Source organism: Molossus molossus, unplaced genomic scaffold (genome assembly GCF_014108415.1).
Source record: "Molossus molossus isolate mMolMol1 unplaced genomic scaffold, mMolMol1.p scaffold_m16_p_18, whole genome shotgun sequence".
Classification (NCBI taxonomy): domain Eukaryota; kingdom Metazoa; phylum Chordata; class Mammalia; order Chiroptera; family Molossidae; genus Molossus; species Molossus molossus.
The window spans coordinates 35061741-35079674 of record NW_023425353.1 but is presented as its reverse complement, the minus strand read 5'-3'; the positions used below and the strand labels follow the sequence as shown (position 1 = coordinate 35079674).

General features: G+C 44.6%; 1 protein-coding gene across 1 annotated transcript in view; it reads left to right on the top strand.

Moving 5' to 3' along the window:
* The window catches only part of EPHB1 (EPH receptor B1), a 413891-nt gene that overhangs the window by 345015 nt on the left and 50942 nt on the right, over positions 1 to 17934 (top strand). Inside the window, exons 10-11 of the mRNA XM_036266458.1 lie at positions 479 to 601; positions 14994 to 15241. Coding sequence (XP_036122351.1) covers positions 479 to 601; positions 14994 to 15241 — 371 coding nt within the window. The remainder of the gene's footprint in view (positions 1 to 478; positions 602 to 14993; positions 15242 to 17934) is intronic.

Sequence of the window (17934 nt, the reverse complement as noted above, 5' to 3'; positions counted from 1 at the left end):
TTTTTGTTTTTTTCCATCCTCATCCCTCTTCCAGCCCTGGACACAACCATCAGTAATAACCTTAACGGTGGCCTCCACTCAGGAAAGTTGTCAAGTTGATAAATATTGATATCTGCCCTACCATTTACCACCACTTTCCCGCTAATGCATTGGGTTGGCATCAATCAGCTTCCTTGCCTTTCGTGAGCTCCGGGTAAGGGAACTGGTCCCGATCTGTCACTTATAAGTAATCTGCTCCACATTTCATCCAGAGCTCAAATACAGAAGAGAACATGGAAGAGAAGGAGAAGTAGAGGTCAGAGAACCAGGCTAGCATGGTCCGGAGGGAAGGGAGGTGGGGAGGCCCAGCAGGCAAGGAGAGGCAGCCTGGTGTGCAGGAGAGACCCCCAGCCATGCCCGCACTGCGGGGGCAGCAGCCAGTGCTTAATGACCACCGTTCCTCTTCAGGATGTTAACCCTGCTTATCTCCTCCAATAAGGCTCCCCAGGGATGAAGATCTACATTGACCCCTTCACTTATGAGGACCCCAACGAAGCTGTCCGGGAGTTTGCCAAGGAGATTGATGTCTCTTTTGTGAAAATTGAAGAGGTCATCGGAGCAGGTATGGCTCTCCCCTCCCCTCGTTTCTGTTCTCTTGGTGTACAAACATCTTCTGCTCACCACGCTAGGTGTCCTCTACCCTCACCATCTTTCTTCCTAGATGATGAGTTTGACCATCTACAATGTGTTTCTAGGGATCTTTGGGGGACCTCGATCCTGGTGGCCATGTGTGGTGTTGCAGAGAAGTCAATAGTAGTTTTAAAAGATTTAGAAATAGCTCTGGAAATGGACCATCAAATTCAGATAAGGGAAAAGATGTAGTGTACTCAGTTGAGAAGATTTTTTTAAAAATAGAAATGTTTAGAAGCTGTCCCACTCACTGTCAATGACATCTCTATGCCTTTGGGCCAAGATTTCTTCCCATGTGTCCATTCTCCTTTTCTACATGCATGCCTTTGGAGACAGACTAGGAGGAATTGAAGAGAGACCACTGTTTTCAGAAGAAAACCCACCCATAACTGTATTTTCCACAGAAAATCTATGATATGAATGGTAACACAAGACAAGATTCACTCCCAAGAAATGTGTGTGCTCTCATCCATGTTACTGCATTTGGAATAGAAACCCAGCCCAGCAGAGAACTAACTGCCTGAGATGCTCTCAGGATATCCTGCCTAAAGACTGATTTTCATCTTCCTTTAATGGATCGGTAGTTGAGTCAATTTGACAGTGAACCCAGCCTTACTAATGGAAAGGAGCAAAACATCCCAAAATGCCATTACTTGATAAGTAATCTCTTTATTGCCTCCTCTGCTGCTGCTTTTGAGATTTCTTAAAAGATGTTTGCTTCGTGTCTTCTTTCCTACTTTTATTTTCTTCTCCAACGTTCTTTGTCTTTTCTTCATCTTCCGTTCTTATTAGCCAGTGCTCAAGCTCTGATCACACATACATGCTGGAGTCTTTTTAACCCCTATGTCTAGAAGTGCTTTCTTCACATGTTTGGAGAGCCGTGGAGTTGCCTCTTCTGATAATATTTTAACTCAGTAAAATATGTTCAGTCAAAGTCTTACAGGCAGCCACTTCCTACATTATCTTTAGGGGAGAAGTCATTGTTCTTCCATTCACTGCCTCCCTTAATGCACCGAGGGGTCAGAAAGCCATCTGTGAAATTGGAAGTCGCATTTGAAAGCTTGCCCCATTAGGCCACCGTTTTCATGCTCTGGTTTACCTCCTAAAGAGTTCCAACCTCGTGGCATCTCTGCGGTGGGTGCTGGTACTCGCCCTGACACACCACTCTCCTCCCACCAGCCCCTCAGGAGTTCCAGCCGGCTGGTCATGATCTGATCCACATGAGTCTATACCTATTTCCCATTGACTTTCATTAAACATGTTACTGAACCACGACTTTCACTTCTGTGCAGATTAATTTTCTCTTCCTCCTTAGACACTGACATATTTAAGGATCCTGCCTTGGAAGGTTGGATACCAGATAAATTGGATTACTCTTAGGAGCTTGGATTTCTCCAGTAAACTTGAAAGAGGGTTATGGAAGGCAGACTTTCAGGCCTGCACCCTGTTTCCCTACACTATTAATTGTTGTCATGTCATGTGGTAATGGTGCTAGTGATTTTAATATTGTTATTTATGTCATGTGCTTAGAGCAGTGTGTCCTGGACTGCATTTCATTCCAGAGAGCACACATCAGCCCCCTCCCGCCTTTGCCAAAGGAGGAGTAAAAAGCCTCCTCACTTATTATCCTGCCAAGGAGTTATAATGTGGGGTGAGCTCACTGACTGTTGGATGCCTATAAAGGGACAATTGATGGCCCTGCTTCATCCTTCACCTTCCATTTTTGTGTAGCCTTGGCTGATGTTTGTGTATTCTTCGCAGAGAAGCTCTGAGGCTCCGCTTCGTGGCTCACATGGTTCTGGGGAAAGATGGATACATTTAGTAGTTTATAAGATGCCCGTTAGCTTGGGATAAAGACCTTTGCCTGGCCCAGCCAATGTGGCTCAGTGATTGAGCATCGACCCACGCACCAGGAGGTTGCCAGTTCGATTCCCGGTCAGGGCACATGCCCAGGTTGTAGACCCAATCCCCAGTGGGGGCATGCAAGAGGCAGCCAGTCTCTGTCTCATCAATGTTTCTATCTCTCTCCCTCTCCCCTCCTCTCTCTCTAAAATCAATAAGGAAGAAAAAGTTTTAAAAAAGAACTTTGCAACATTGCTGCTGACTATCCTCAACCAGACATTCATCTCCGCAAGATTAAGAAATCCCAGGGCGTCCTGGGCAGTGTTGCTCAGTGTTTGAGCATCAACCCATGGATTGAGAGGTCCCGGTTCGATTCCTTGTCAGGGCACATGCCAGGGTTGCAGGCTTGATCCCCAGTGGGCAGCATGCAGGAGGCAGCCAGTCAATGGTTCTCTCTCGTCGATGTTTCTATTTCTCTCTCCTTTTCCCTTCCTCTTTCTCTAAAAATCAGTAAAAATATGTTAAAAAATTAAAAATAAAGAAATCTCATAGCTAATCCCTGTGGATAGAATTCAGTATGCATAATTTGATGCCACTGTAACAGAAGACACTCTCTTCATTCTTTCTCCAGTTCTGTTTCTCCTTTGTCCCCACGCTTGCTTCTTCCACACCCTGCCTCACTGAGACCGGCTTCACTTTGCGTTAAAAGAATTAGTGTGAAGGTTGAGTTCAAAAACATTTTTTGTAAAGTAAGATTTATACGGTGTAATTAGCAATATTTCTCTTAACCACCTGCCAGATTTGGAGCAGGGGGCAAAAACTGGGTTTCAAAATGCTAACAAAACATGAAAAGAAGAATCAGAAGTCATTTGCCCTTCCTCCACTTGTTTCATCAGAAGCTCTTACCGAACACTTCTTGCATGCCGGGTGTGGGATTCCCGAGGCGAACAAACAGCTCTTCCCCTCATAGGTCTGACAGCCTTAGTGGCAAACAGACCAGTGACAACGTGTTCAGTATTTTATGCAATCTTCAACACAGGTGCATGCAAAGTGTTCAGCATTATTCTGGGAGTGGGTGGGGAGAATCGGGAAAATTTCACAAAAGGAGATAACCTTTAACCTGAGCTTGCAAAGGTGAAAATTACTAGAAAAAGTAAGTTTTTTAAAATTAATTATTTATGTATTTTAATAAACTAATTTATTTTTGTTACAGATGTTTCTCCTTTTTTACCTACTGATTCCCCCCTCTCCGTCCCTCCCCGCCCTGTCCCCAGCTTTGTTGTCCATGTCCATTGTTCATGCATACATGCATAAAAGTTCTGTGGTTTATCTCTCCCTCACCACCCCCACTTCTGGGGGTTGTCAGTCTGTACCCCACTTCCACGTCTCTGGGACTACCCCCTTCCAGACTGTTATGTTCATTATATTCCACAAATAATTGAGATCATATGATACTTTTCTTTCTCTGTTTGGCTTGTTTCACTTAGGATACTTTCCAGGTCCCTCTATGTCGTTTCAAAGGATAAGAGATCTTTCTTTCTTACAGCTGCATAGTACTCCATTGTGTATATGTACTACTTTTTTATCCATTTGTCTACTGATGGACATTTGGGCTGTTTCCAGATCTTAGCTATTGTAAATAGTGCTGCTATGAACATGGGGGTACATATATTCTTTCTGATTGGTGTTTCAGGCTTCTTAGGGTATATTCCTAGAAGTGGGATCACTGGGTCAAATGGAAGTTCAATTTTTAATTTTTTGAGGTAACACCATATTGTTTTCCAAAGCAGCTGCACCAGTCTGCATTCCCACCAGCAGTGTACTAGAGTCCCCTTTTCTCCACACCCTCGCCACCTCTTGTTTGGTGATTTGTTGATGACGGCCATTCTGACAGGTGTGAGGTGACACCTCATAATCATTTTAATTTGCATCTCTCTGATGATTAGTGATGTTGAGCATTTCTTCATATGTCTCTTGGCCATTTGATTGTCCTGTTTAGATAGGTGTCTATTTAGTTCCTCTGCCCATTTTTTAATTGGGTTCTTTGTCTTCCTTTTATTGAGTTGTATGAGCACTCTCTATATATTGGGAATTAACCCCTTATCTGATATATCATTGGCAATTATGTTCTCCCATACAGTGGGTTGCCTTTCCATTTTGATGATTATATCTTTTGCTGTGCAGAAACTTTTGACTTTGATATAGTCCCATGTGTTCATTTTCTCCTTTGTTTCTGTTGCCTTAGGTGATGTATCAGTGAAAATTCTGCCGCGTATGATGTCTGAAATTTTGTTGCCTACATTTTCTTCTAGAATTTTTATGGATTCATGAGTCACATTTAAGTCTTTTATCCGTTTTGAGTTTATTCTTGTGTGGTGTAAGTTGATGGTCTACTTTCATATTTTTGCATGTTGCTGTCCAATTTTCCCAGCACCATTTATTAAAGAGGCTGTCTTTACTCCACTGTATGCTCTTGCCCCTTTTGTCAAATATTAATTGAGCATATTGTCTTGGGTCCATTTCTGGGTTCTCTATTCTGTTCCATTGATCTATCTGCCTGTTCTTGTGCCAGTAGCAGGCTGTTTTGATTACAGTGGCTTTGTAATATAACCTAAAATCTGGTAACATGATCCCTCCAACTTTGTTCTTTTTTTTTTTTTTTTCAAGATTGCTGTGGCTATTTGGGGTCTTTTTTGGTTCCATATGAACTTTTGAAGTATTTGTTCTAGTTCTGTGAAGTATGTCATTGGTATTTTGATGGGAATTGCATTGAGTCTATAGAATGCTTTGGGTAGTATGGACATTTTAGTGATGTTAATTCTTCCAATCCATGAACAAGGTATGTGCTTCTACTTTTTTATATCTTCCTCTATTTCTTTTTTCAAAGACTGTAGTTTTCTGCAGATAGGTCCTTTATTTCTTTCTTTAAGTTTATTCCTAGGTATCTTAATATTTTTGCCGTGATGGTAAATGGGATTGTTTTCTTAGTTTCTCTTTCTGTGAGTTCATCATTGGTGTATACAAATGCCGTCGATTTCTTGACGTTAATTTTGTATCCTGCTACTTTGCCAAGTTCATTTATTAAGTCTAGTAAATTTTTGATGGAGTCTTTAGGGTTTAGTAAAAGTAAGTTTTTATAAAACTCATGAGATAATGAGACAGAAGAGAAAAATTTAATGATTTTAGAAAGAAAAATAACATGTCTTTCCAGCAGTGATGTGCTAGAGCTAGCTTCACTACCTTGCAAGAGCCAAAAGTGTGCATCTCTTTCCAGCCCCATTTTCAGTGACATCATGTTGGTAGCTTCACATCAGACATGGTAGGAGTATTTACACCAGGGGTATTGGCAAATGCTACAAATCAGGGGTATTTGTTTTATGGAGAGCTGGTACTTGAACACTTACCAGAACACTTCTAGATTGTGCAAGGTTATTAAAAAGAAGTTGCAAAGGAACCAGCCTATGCCTGCTGAGTTAGAGCCAGAGAAGAGGATCACATTTGTTGCAGGAGGCAGTAAGTTGAGAATGCAAGATCCTTATTCATTAACCATTGACTCTGTGCCTGCAACTGTAGTGGATTCTGGAAAATACACTGAATGCCTAACAACCCTGTCCTGCAGGGGTTATTGTCTAACAGACAGACAGTGTCACTCCACAAGTGGAGGATGGGTGATTGAGAGCTAAGACGAGGGGCCCAGAGAACATGTAGGTGGAGGTGGGAGAAGGAGAGGCATGATAGCAGGTAAGGATCCAGGGAAGAGGGACCTGAGAGGCTTTGGATGGGCTGACATTCTGTGGAGCACACACTGAAAACAAGGAGGGAAGAAGGCTGCTGGCAAGGGATTTGCTGGGGGTATTGAGCACTGAGGCTAGAGAATCAGGCTGAAGCTTAGAGACTCAGAGCCTGTGGTATAGATTTTATCCTATAGAAAATGGTGAGTGATAGGAATGAGGTAGGGAGATGAAATTGATAAGTGCTGTGGTTGGAGTGGAATGGAAGGGGGCAATGGGAAAGGATTGGTATGATGGTGGAGGCATGGAGACCAGTTATAGGGCTTTGCCTGAAGAGAGTTTGAGATAGCAGGTGCTGGGATTTAGGGTGGTAAGGAAAGCTTCACAAAAATAACAAAAGAGCTAAACCAGAATGTATCCAGTCATGGTGAACGAGTGACTGTTGGGCTTGGTGACTGGAGTTGATGGGGAAACATGCACAGAGAAATGCCATGGTCAAAGATAAGGGGCATCAAGTTAAACATCTTGAAGGGAAAGGAAGTCTGTCAGCCCTCAGAGTGTGGGGGGTAGTGGTTGTATAGGCAAGTGAAAGCCAATAGAGTAAAATCTAGAAATTATAATGTTGAAGAATTGTATCAACTCCCAAAGAGTCTTCTAAAGTGTGGAAGATGTTGAACAAAGGAATGAAAAAGGAAGTATGAGCCAGGTGTGATACCATTCAAGAAGGCTGATTTATAATTGCTCATTGTCATTATGTAATTATTTGTTTAATGCTCATGCTTCATCATCAAGCTCAAAGTTCTGTGGGGACAAGGGGACTTGAATGGTTTTGTTAGTCTCATGCTTAGCCTCGTGTGCTCAATGAAGTGTTTGTTGTATATGGTTGAATGAAAGTAGATCCTTGGGGGAAAATCATTACAGGGGGAAGAACTGGATAGAGTTTGGGAGAATCAAGAGAGACTAGAGGTGGAGTAAGATCATGAGTGCTCTGAAAGTAGCCCAGTGAAATGAAGGAAAGCCAACCCTTCCTTCTCCCTGATGATAATGGGAAAATTGAAGTCTCTGTAGAGAGAGGGTAGCAGGACATCTGGTGTCTTTGGAGCCCATCAGCTCTTTGTAACCATGATTATGACAAATAGGAGTCATCTCCCAGGACAATTCCAATGCACTGATTAATTCTGATTGCAGTAGTATGATCAGTAGACTCGCCCAGAGCATAACCACAGCTGCCATGTGTGATTGGGCCCCACAGTGTAGATGGAACTCTTGGGTTGTGCTGTATGTCACTTCTGTAACTGTGTGTAGCAGCCCTGAGTGTGACTGCCAAGTGCATGGAAATGTAGGTAGAGGTGTCACCAGAAGGTATCATCCAGGGGAAGACACACCAATTGTATTTTAATTAATAAACACATCCTCCTCTGACTGCAGCAGCTGCCCATGCAGCATTTCCACGGATAGCTGATGGTAAGGGAGAAGGAGGCTTGTGGTGAGAGGGCTGGTTGAGGAGAGCTGGGAGAGGGAACCTGTGGTGTGTGAAGATGGGAATGGGGTCAGCAAGGCCTGCCACCTCTCTCTTTGAAGAAGAGGATGGGTTTGTTGGTGATGGTTTGGTAGAAAGGCCACCTGCCAGCTGAGGTGGGCAGCATGAAGGTAGCCTCCCATTGGGTAAGAGTCACAGAAGGAAGTTTCTGGAAGATGAAAGCAAATAGATGTCTTTAGTAATTATAAGTAACATAGTTGGCATGTACTGAACACTCATCATGTGCCTGACACTGGTCTGTATACTTTGTAAGCATTATTTTATTTAACCTTCATAATAGCCTTGTGTGTGTGTGTGTGTGTGTGTGTGTGTGTGTGTGTGTGTGTTTGAACTGGTGAGGAAATCAACATTCAGAAGATAGCTTGCTGAAGGTCAGCTGCCAGTGGAGTTGATGGTAGAACAAGAGTTGAAACCTAGATAGGGCCGATCTGGGTCTGGTGAACGTCACCCCCACACTACCTGCCACTTTGGTTATTGTTTGGAAGAGAGCAGCTAAGTAAACCAGGACATTGCTGCTGATGGTAGATTCCATCCAGCAGTTTGGACTCCCCGAGCCTCTTTGCTGAGAATGAGGATCCTGTCCTGGAATTCAGGATGCCCATGCGGTATGCTGCAAAGACTGTCCCACATTTCCGGGGACAGCATGTTCTTCCTGCAATACCCTGGTCCCATCATCTGGTCCTTCTCTTCTTTCTAATATGATCAGTTTTCTGCTTGAAGAAGGACAATAATGAGACCCAAGATATTTAGCATTTTTAATTATATGTGCTTGCTTACGTTAGGAAAATAGTAAGTGGTACATAGGTATGCAGCTGTCTAACAAATACAAAAAGCTACAAAAAAAAAAGAGAGAGAAAACTAGTTTGCTCTCACCATCTAGGTATTAGGTATTGTGGACACTATGGCTGTTCCATCTCATTCACAAGCTCCAACAGCCTGGTAATGGCTACCTGGGGTACTCCGTCGGAAGGAGGAATAGGGTTGTAATCAATTAGTAATGCCTGCCCTGAGTGCAGGGTCAGGAGGTAGTGGAATGCCTGCCATGGTTTTACTATCCCTGGTTCAGCAATAACCTACTTATCTTGCACAGTCTTGTGTAATAAAACTTGCTGGAAATTCAAACCTAGTTTAAATTTATTCTTTAAAAGTCACTTTTCTGGTGGAAGCTTGAATTAGTAACTAGCTCTGCCTTCCCCTCCCCCCCACCCCAAGGCAGTTTGTGACTTCAGAATGCTGCTTAAAAAATAATAATAAGAGAGTGCAATTGTGTGTAGATTCACACTGCACCCAGCCAACAGCTACTGCTTGGAATACCTGCTGGCAGGTGGGATGTTTCATTTTCAAAAATTGAAAATTCTTTCCTTCTGATTTTATATTTAATAGCTGAGGTATTTAATGCTGCTGAACCACTTTTTCTCTCTTCCTCATTTTGTCAAGGAAGGTAGGAAAGGGGAACTGGCAAGGAGCTGAAACTTGTAGGGAATAATTTCAGCAGCTGTCTGGGAGGACAATCACAGGAACCGGCTAAATGACTCTCAGCTGACAGCCTTGAAGGTAATTATTCTCAAATTTGAGCCAGGCATCAGAATCACCTGGGGGCATGTTAAACCCAAGTCACAGGGCCTCACCTACTGAGCCTCTGATCCGGTAGGTCTAGGTGGGATTCAAGAATGTGCATTTTCTAACAAGGTCCCAGGTGATGCTGATGCTGTTGGGCAGGAACCACACTTTAAGAACCACTGCTGAGAGCCACTGGCCACCAAACAGGCCTGGAGCTAGAACAGAGTCCTGCCATGGGGAGGTTTTGCTGTAGGAGAGGCTCCAAGGTCAGCTGCAAAGACACGTGCCAATCAAAGTGCAGCCAGACCCAAATTAGGCTGGCTGCAATTACTGTCAGTAAAGGATCTGCACAGAACGCATCAACTGCAGTCACTACCCAGTCATTTCTTATAAGCATCTATTTTAAATATAATGATTTGTTGAAAATACTTTTTAGATATGATGAATTTTTTATTTAAAAAATGAAAACTTTATGGCTATGATTTGAGATCATGTAAAAGGAAGTTCTTTAGAATTCATACCATAGCAAATCAAAAAGCACCACAGCCCTGGCTGGTGTGGCTCAGTGGTGGAGCATCAACCCATGCACCGAGAGGTCGCCAGTTTGATTCCAGGTCAGGGCACATGCCTGGGTTGTGGGCTCAATCCCCAGTAGGGGGTGAGCAGGAGGCACTAGATTGATTTTTTTTTTTCTCTCTCTCTCTCTCTTCCAAAAAGAAAAAGAAGAAATTCTAAAATAGCACCACAGACCTCAAGTTTTGGCCCTCATTATAGGAAAAGTGTCAAAAAAAAAAAGCAGAAATAGTTTCCTGAGACTAGTGTATGAACCTTGAGTCAAATATCATAGGTGACAGCAGTTTCTTAGATTATAAGCCACACAAAGCCTTGGTTTTCTGTTTGTTACCAATAATGACAATATGCCCATTGACTCCCACTCCTGATGAGGCTATGGAGACGCTAGAGGGCAGAGCCCCCAGACTCTCGCACCCTAGGCTTACTGGCGACACCCTCTATGCCAGATACAGCTGCCGGACTCCCCACTCCCCTGACAACAGTCCTGCTCTATCCTGGATGAATCTCCTTCAAGTCCCACTAGGCTGCCGAAACCTACTTTTCCCCCCTTTTCTCTTCTAGTCCCCACCCCACTATGTCCCACTTCTCCAACAATTGGTAGTTTACAAAGCACTCTCTCACAGACTCCAAACTCTGCTACGAAAGGCCGCCAGTCCACCGTCTCTTTCTATTGTATGGATCTGAGAAAGCTAAGGCTGGAGAAGCGATGTGCCCAGAGCTGGGCATTAGCTTGGCATAGACGTAAACTTCTTCCTCTAATCCCGGCCAGAGTTTCCCCAACTAGGCTCAGGGGCCACTTACTTACAGGGCGGAGCACAGCCTCTGAGTGAGGCTAATGGATTGATTAAATGACTTCTTTGCAGTTGTTGCTTTGAAAACCTCTGGGCTTGGGGAACATGAAGTCATTTCTTTGCCAGACAGGAAAGGAGCTATTTTCACAGAATCACCGTTCTTTAAGCCATGGTTTTCCCGTGATTACAGAGCACATTTCTGAGAGCAGTAATGACCACCACCGTCGTGACCGGCTACAAAGTCCATCTCTCCCTATCCAAGGAGAGCACTTCTTAAGACTTTATTTTTTTAGAGCAGTTTTAGGTTTACAGCAAAATTGATGGGAGGGAGCAGAGATTTCCCATATGCCCCCCTCCCCTACACATGCACGGCCTCCCCCATTATCATCATCCCCCACCAGAGTGGCACATCTGTTAAAACTGATGAACTTACATGGACATATTATCATCCAAAGTCCACAGTGTACATTAGGGGTCACTCTTGGTGGTGTTCATTCTATGGACTTGCACACATGTATAATGACTCGTGTCCACCAGTATAGAATCATACAGGGTAGTTTCACTGCCCTGAAAAGCCTCTCAGGAGGGCATGTTTTTATTTTTTCATTTTAAAACGCTATATGATGAGACAACCACACAGAATGTAATTTAGAGCTAAAGAATTAGAAGCCCTTGAAGACACACCAGCCACAAAGATTAAACAACGAAATAACATTTTTGTCAATTTAGAAAGTCATGTGATCCACACCCTCCCAAAGCAGGTAGAACTTTCCAAAGCCACACGCTCGTTGGTTTTCCTTCTTGCTTCTGTCTCCCCACTGACATCTATGAAGCCCTCCCTCTGCAGCGGCCCTGTGCAGGGCGAGGCGGCCCACAGGCAAGCACTGCTTTCAAAGGAATTCAAAGATGTAGAAATAAATTCCAGGTGTTCCAGGGCCTTTGGAAGTTTACTAACTTATTTATTTGGAAGATCCTTGGGTGGTTTAGATCTGTGGTTCTGAACCTTGGCTGCACAGAAGAACCACCTGGGCAGCCAGACCGGCTTCAGGGGCCTGTGACCAGGGCAGTAGCGCCGGGCCCCATGCCAGGGAAGGCCTACATTTACTTCAATGCTGCCCTCACAGTCTGAAAGTTCTTGATAGTTTTTGAAGAAGGAATCCTGCATTTTCATTTTGCATCAGGCCTCACAAATTATGTAGATGATCCTGTAGGAAGTTTTTAAATACATTTATGACCAAGCTGCACCCCGACCAACTAACTGGGATCACTGTAAGTGGGACCCAGGCCTCCCTACTTTATGAAGCTCCCCAGGTGATTGCAGTGGGCAGACAACTTTGGGAACCACCGGTGTAGAGCAGAAGTCCCCGCCTGGGATGTTTATGTGTTTGTCGTGGGGAACATCAGATTCACCTGGAGCACTTTTTCAACCTTCACACACTGATGTGTAAAAATTAATAAATTAATTTCTGAATATTCTGATCCCACCCAACTAGCCAGGCAGGGGCATCTGTCTGTGTTTGCTGTTCCCTGAATACTGAATTGCTGTGACAGTAACTGTGTATAAACTGTTAAATGTGCACAGGTAGGGCATGGTGGTCCCCGGATTATACTCCACGTCCACACAGCTCTGTTCCCTGTGGCACTGCTCACCGAGCACCCCTAGCAAGAGGCAAAGGGGTCAGTGCAGACAACTCTCTGACTTACAGCTCTGGGGTTTGGGGCATGTTTTCTTTGTGCCTCGGTTTCCTTATTAGTAAAATGGACATAATAATATTAAACTCATGAAGGTGTTGTGAGGATTAATGAAATAAGACATGCAAAGAGCCTAGCACAGTGCCTGGCACATAGTAGGTGGTCAATAAATATTGGTGTATTATCTCCTCCAAGAAGAAACATGAGCTTACCTTTCCCTCAACTCTCAACTATGTCTTTTCACTAAAAGAAAATAGAACCCAGTGTTATGACAAGGAAGAAATACCACTATTCTTCAGTTAGTATACTTATCAAATATGTAATTTGTATTCATTCAGTTCACATTTATTGAATTCCTGCTAGGTCAAGGTGTCAGAGGGATGGATTTCATATACACACACACATGCATATACATATAGACACATATATACATGCACACATATATGACAGGTCACTGTTTAGTATTTTCCTTTCATTTTTACTCATTTGAACTATAGAATTAATGCTTATTATAACAATTTAAACAACATAAAAGTAACTAAATTAAGTTTACTAATCTCTGCTTTCCTACTCATATTCCCATCATTCTAAGGTAACCATTTTAAAAACATAATTTGAAACTAAGAATAAATTTGAAATAAATTTTTAAAAATATATTTTTTGCATATAAACACACACCTCATATGGGCACATACTACATACCACATTTTATAACTTGCTCTTCTTTTCTTCTTTGCTTACCAACATAATGTGGACGTCTTTTGAAATCAGTACATATCACTCATCTATTAGTTTTCAATAGCTCATTGTATTGTGCAAGATGGCTGTGCAGTTTTCAACCATCCCCCGGGTGATGGTCAGATGGTGTTTTGCTTTAGAAGATGCTTCAGCAAACAGTCTTTTATAAAAATGTAAATACCGGCACTTCTACTTCTTTTGGATAGAGGCTCCAGCCATTTAGAACCCAAGACTGAGCAAAGCAAAAGCCAAAACAATAATAATAAATATGACACCCCAACTTTGATCAACATGCCTACCACATACCAGGTACTACAGTGGGGTGCATAAGCTACGAACGTGAAGGAGACTCATCCTGACCTCAAGCAGTTCACCAAAGCAGCGTGTGATTAAATGTCAAGACCAATGTTACGCATGATATGTATCTTAGCATTGTAAGATCCATGCTGAAATCTTCCTGATGGTGCTTAAGCCAACCTCTAATCTAGCTCCAGATTCTAACAAGTTTCATTGATTCTGGAGCAATTTTGCATGAAAAATTCTCTCATAAAGCTTCCTTCCAATCTTTTTTTGTAGCAGAAAACAAAAGGAACTCCCAACTGACTCACAGCAGAAATATTAACTGGCTTTTCTAAGGCGGCCAGTAATTTATCTGATTGCTCGTGGTGTGGTCCATCATTTTCTTCCAGAAGCTGAAAGTTAAGAAAAGACCATTTTCCCAGCAGAATGCCATGATTCTTCTGTCAGGCCTCTGACACACATTTCAGTGATGCACTAGAAAACCACTTCACATGAAAGAACTGGACGGTAGAAAACCTAGTTAAAACATAAAATCACTTTTGAAAATACGTTTAACAGGATTCAACAGATTTTTTTTAAGCAGCGAGGAAATAGTGTCACCAGATTGTTTTTATCCCCGGTGGTTTTACTGCAGAAATGTTTAAATGCCGTGGCACCGTGGAGGTCTGCAGCTCCTGTCTGCTTGCGAAAACCACATGCTGTTCACTTGCCAGGAGTTCAGGTAGCTGCCAGCCTCCAGCTACAGCGCCTGTGGATCTGCCCCACCTTTCCTGCAGAGGTCCAGCTCCTCTCAGCAGCCCCGCCAGTGACTGAGCATGGGGGGGGGCGGGTGCTAGGACCTGGAACTTTCTGAACTGGGCACCCCTTGCTCTGAAGCTCCCCACTGGGGTGGATGAGACAGTGAGGTCTACATTCCAATATGGACTCTCCTTGTCCATAACTGCTTCCTCCTTCCTGTTCATAATGTTGCATGGGGATCTGAGACTCTGGCCAGCCCTGCTCTGTCCCCTTTTATCCTGCACAGTGTCTGCTAACTTCCCTTCCTAACTTCTCAGTGTCTGCTTTCTGGGAGACCCAATAGACACAAATGGTTTCAGGGCAGCGTAGGAACATAAATGCTATTCATCTCATTCAGAGGACTGAGAACCTGAACATGTCCCCCAGCCCCTGGACATTCTTGTACCAGGCTCGGCTAAAAATGAATCATGCCTCTGCCAAACTGCAACTGACCCTTTCATTTCAAGTATTCAGCAGGGACACAAATGAAAAACCAAATGTGGGAAAAAACAAACTCATATATACTCTGAAATTCCATGTTAGTTGCCTGACCTATCTCTAAGATCCGAGGTAAGGAAACTGTTTTAGTATTCCTTCTTTGTTTGTCTTGAACTGATTAGATCCAAGACATCATAGTTACAATGAGAAAACATTATTTCCATTTCTGCCCCTTTAACCACAATTCCGCTTTAACACCGGCGTTCGTTCTTGATAAGCTGCCTCCCCTTGTGGTTTCACAGACTGAGAAGGAAGCAGGTAATAATTGCATTCTTGTTGCAGGAGAGTTTGGAGAGGTGTACAAGGGGCGTTTGAAACTCCCAGGCAAGAGGGAAATCTATGTGGCCATCAAGACGCTGAAAGCCGGGTACTCAGAGAAGCAGCGCCGGGACTTTCTGAGTGAGGCAAGCATCATGGGCCAGTTCGACCATCCCAACATCATTCGCCTTGAGGGCGTGGTCACCAAGAGCAGGCCAGTCATGATCATCACAGAGTTCATGGAGAATGGCGCCTTGGATTCCTTCCTCAGGGTAAGAGAAGCTCAGGGGCATGGATGATGTTAACACTGGTGGATGCTGGGTAACAGTGGCTGGGAGACGTGTCTGCGTGAGGATAACCTGCCCTTTGGGAACTGCCCGGTGGGTGTTGGAGGTGTGCATGAGGTTAACAGATTTGTTGGTGAAAGGAGAGAACAGAGAGCTTGTGGGCCCCTCCGTGGGAGGACGGCATGTTGTAGGGCCTCGATAAACCCTTGATGGATGCATAAGAATAGATGGGGCCAGAGAATGGCCACCAGCATCTGTAGGAATCATGGAGATTGGAGAGACTTTCAGCTGCTACATAGCCCTGTGTGATTCATGCAGATGCCAGTGGCCATCTCTGCCTTCTCCCCAGCTCCCAGCCAGCTCTCATCATGTGCAGTTCAGAGATAAAACAGGTTGCCCTTTTCTGATGCCTGGGCCCCCTAGTCCCCACAGAGGTGCTTCTGGGCAAGAAAGGGGAAGGTTGGGTCATCAGCATCCATAAGTCTTTTCTGGGGTTGATGAAGAATGTGATTCCCACCCAACCTGTACCACAGATGGGGCTACCTGAAGGCCTATGACTGGGGGAATCTATAAAAGGTCCTTGTCAGTGTGCCCAAATGGAGCCTCGCTAGAACCATTTTCATCTCTGTGAGGTATCGCAGAGCTACTCAGAGAAGGGGTGAGTGACAATGGCCATGACGCCCATGTCCGGAACATGGGAGCTGATGAAGCCAAGGCCAGGGAGCAAAGTGTCCATAGAAAAAGAAGACTCACCGGGGACTGCAGGGAAGCCTGAAAGCAAAGGGTGCACAAGGCAGCCCCAAATGACAGGGCAGGATCTTCTGAGCAAGGACTTGAGGGTAATACCAAGTAGCACACTGTACTCCTCACCAGCGCTATCACACAGTAGCGGTAGCTGCAGATCAAAGCACCATTTACCGTCAGTCATTGAAACATGCATGGGGTGACCGCTCTGGTCACTCCCTGCGCTGGGTGCTGGGCCTGTAGAGAGGAAAGTGACATTGCTGGAATACTATGTAACAAATCACTCCAAGACTTTAGTGGCTTAACACAATAAGGATTTATGTTGCTCCTGAAAATGCAATTGGGACAGGGACATCTCTATTCCATGTGGTGTCAGATGGAGTGGCTCAAGGGCTGAGGCCTGGAATCATCCAAAGGCGTGTCACTCATGTGTCTCGTGGTTGACGCATGGACTTCCTCACAGCAAGCTGGGTCCCCAAAATAAGCACCCCCAGAGGACAAGGCAGAAGCTGCATCCGCTTTGTAACCTGGCTTCAAAAGGCACACAGCCTCACTTCAGCCATAGTGATGCGCCCGCCAGATGCAGGAAGAAGCAGGCCCACATTTTGATAAAGGACAGCAACCTAATATCGCCTTACACATAAGGGATTGCGGGTGGGGGGTCCTGTTATGTCCATCTTAGAGAATGCAAGATGCCACAGAAGTCCCTGCCCCCAAGGACCTTAGTGTCTAGAATTTCCAGCAAGCATCCTCCTATATTGTACTTTCTGTTTCCACACGTGGAATACAGAGGTATCATGAGCAATGAACTGGAATCCTGCTGGGAAGCCAAGGAAAGCTTCAGAAAGGAGGGAGAATTTATCCACGTTGGTGAATGAGAATGAGGCGGGGGAGCAGGCAGGTAGGATGAAACAATGGGACAGTGTTCAGAGGCCAACGCCCCTGTTGTCTGTTTGGTGATCTGTCCAGCTGTGTGAGCTCCAAAGCTCAGGGGTAGAGCTCAGGAACTGCAGTGCAGGAGGGTAGCTCAGGGGCTCCTCCGGAAGCTGCATTTACACAGTATTGAAACCGACTTTGCAGGGTGAGCTCACACTTTTTGCCTCATCTGAGTTATTAAGCAGTAGTGCCTTTTATTATTATTTGTTTGTTTTGGTGGGGTGGGAGGACAAGAGATGTAGATTCTGAGCCCCATGGACTTTGCCTGCCACAGCCTTCTTGAGGGCGTGGGTTATACCTTGCTTTTTGCCACCCCATTGCATAGCCTAGTGAGCATCTGGTAAAGGCTAGTTGAATGAAAAACACAAATGACCATTTCTGGGACAAACATGTTCCAGAGTGACAGCAGAAAGGTGGCTATTCTGAGTGAGCCTGGTCTCCTGTCTTTGTGGTCAGACCTCTCAAGTGAGAGCAGGGTATGGACCACGTTTTCCTGGGGGCATTCATTCATGATCAGAGCACTCAGGAAAACAGTCAAATAAGGGTGAGGAGAAGGCAGTGTTAGAAGAAAAATTGTTTTCCAGAACCAGCCACCAGACCCTTTCAGAAGTCACTTATTTCCGACATGTCACCCGACTGAACCTCACAGAGAGTCTCAACATGGTCAGGGACTGGACCAGACTCTCTCTCCCTGGACCGTGCGGGGAACAGGGAGAGTCATTCTCAGGAGGCTGCGGGCCCTAACAGCCCCACGACATTGCTTGCACAGGGCTGTTTCCATTTGGGACCCAGGACATGGGGCCATATCGGACACCGGCATTTTCATGCTGATGAGACCCAGGCAGTGGGAGAAAAGCTAGGGGCAAGAGAGGAGCACAGGAAAACCGAGGAGAGAGGATGGCAAGAAAGGAGCAGCCAGAGCAGGCAGCACCGGAGGAGAGGGGAAATGAAGCGTGTCTGACTCCTCACACGGCGTGGAGGCAGGTAATCTATAAATC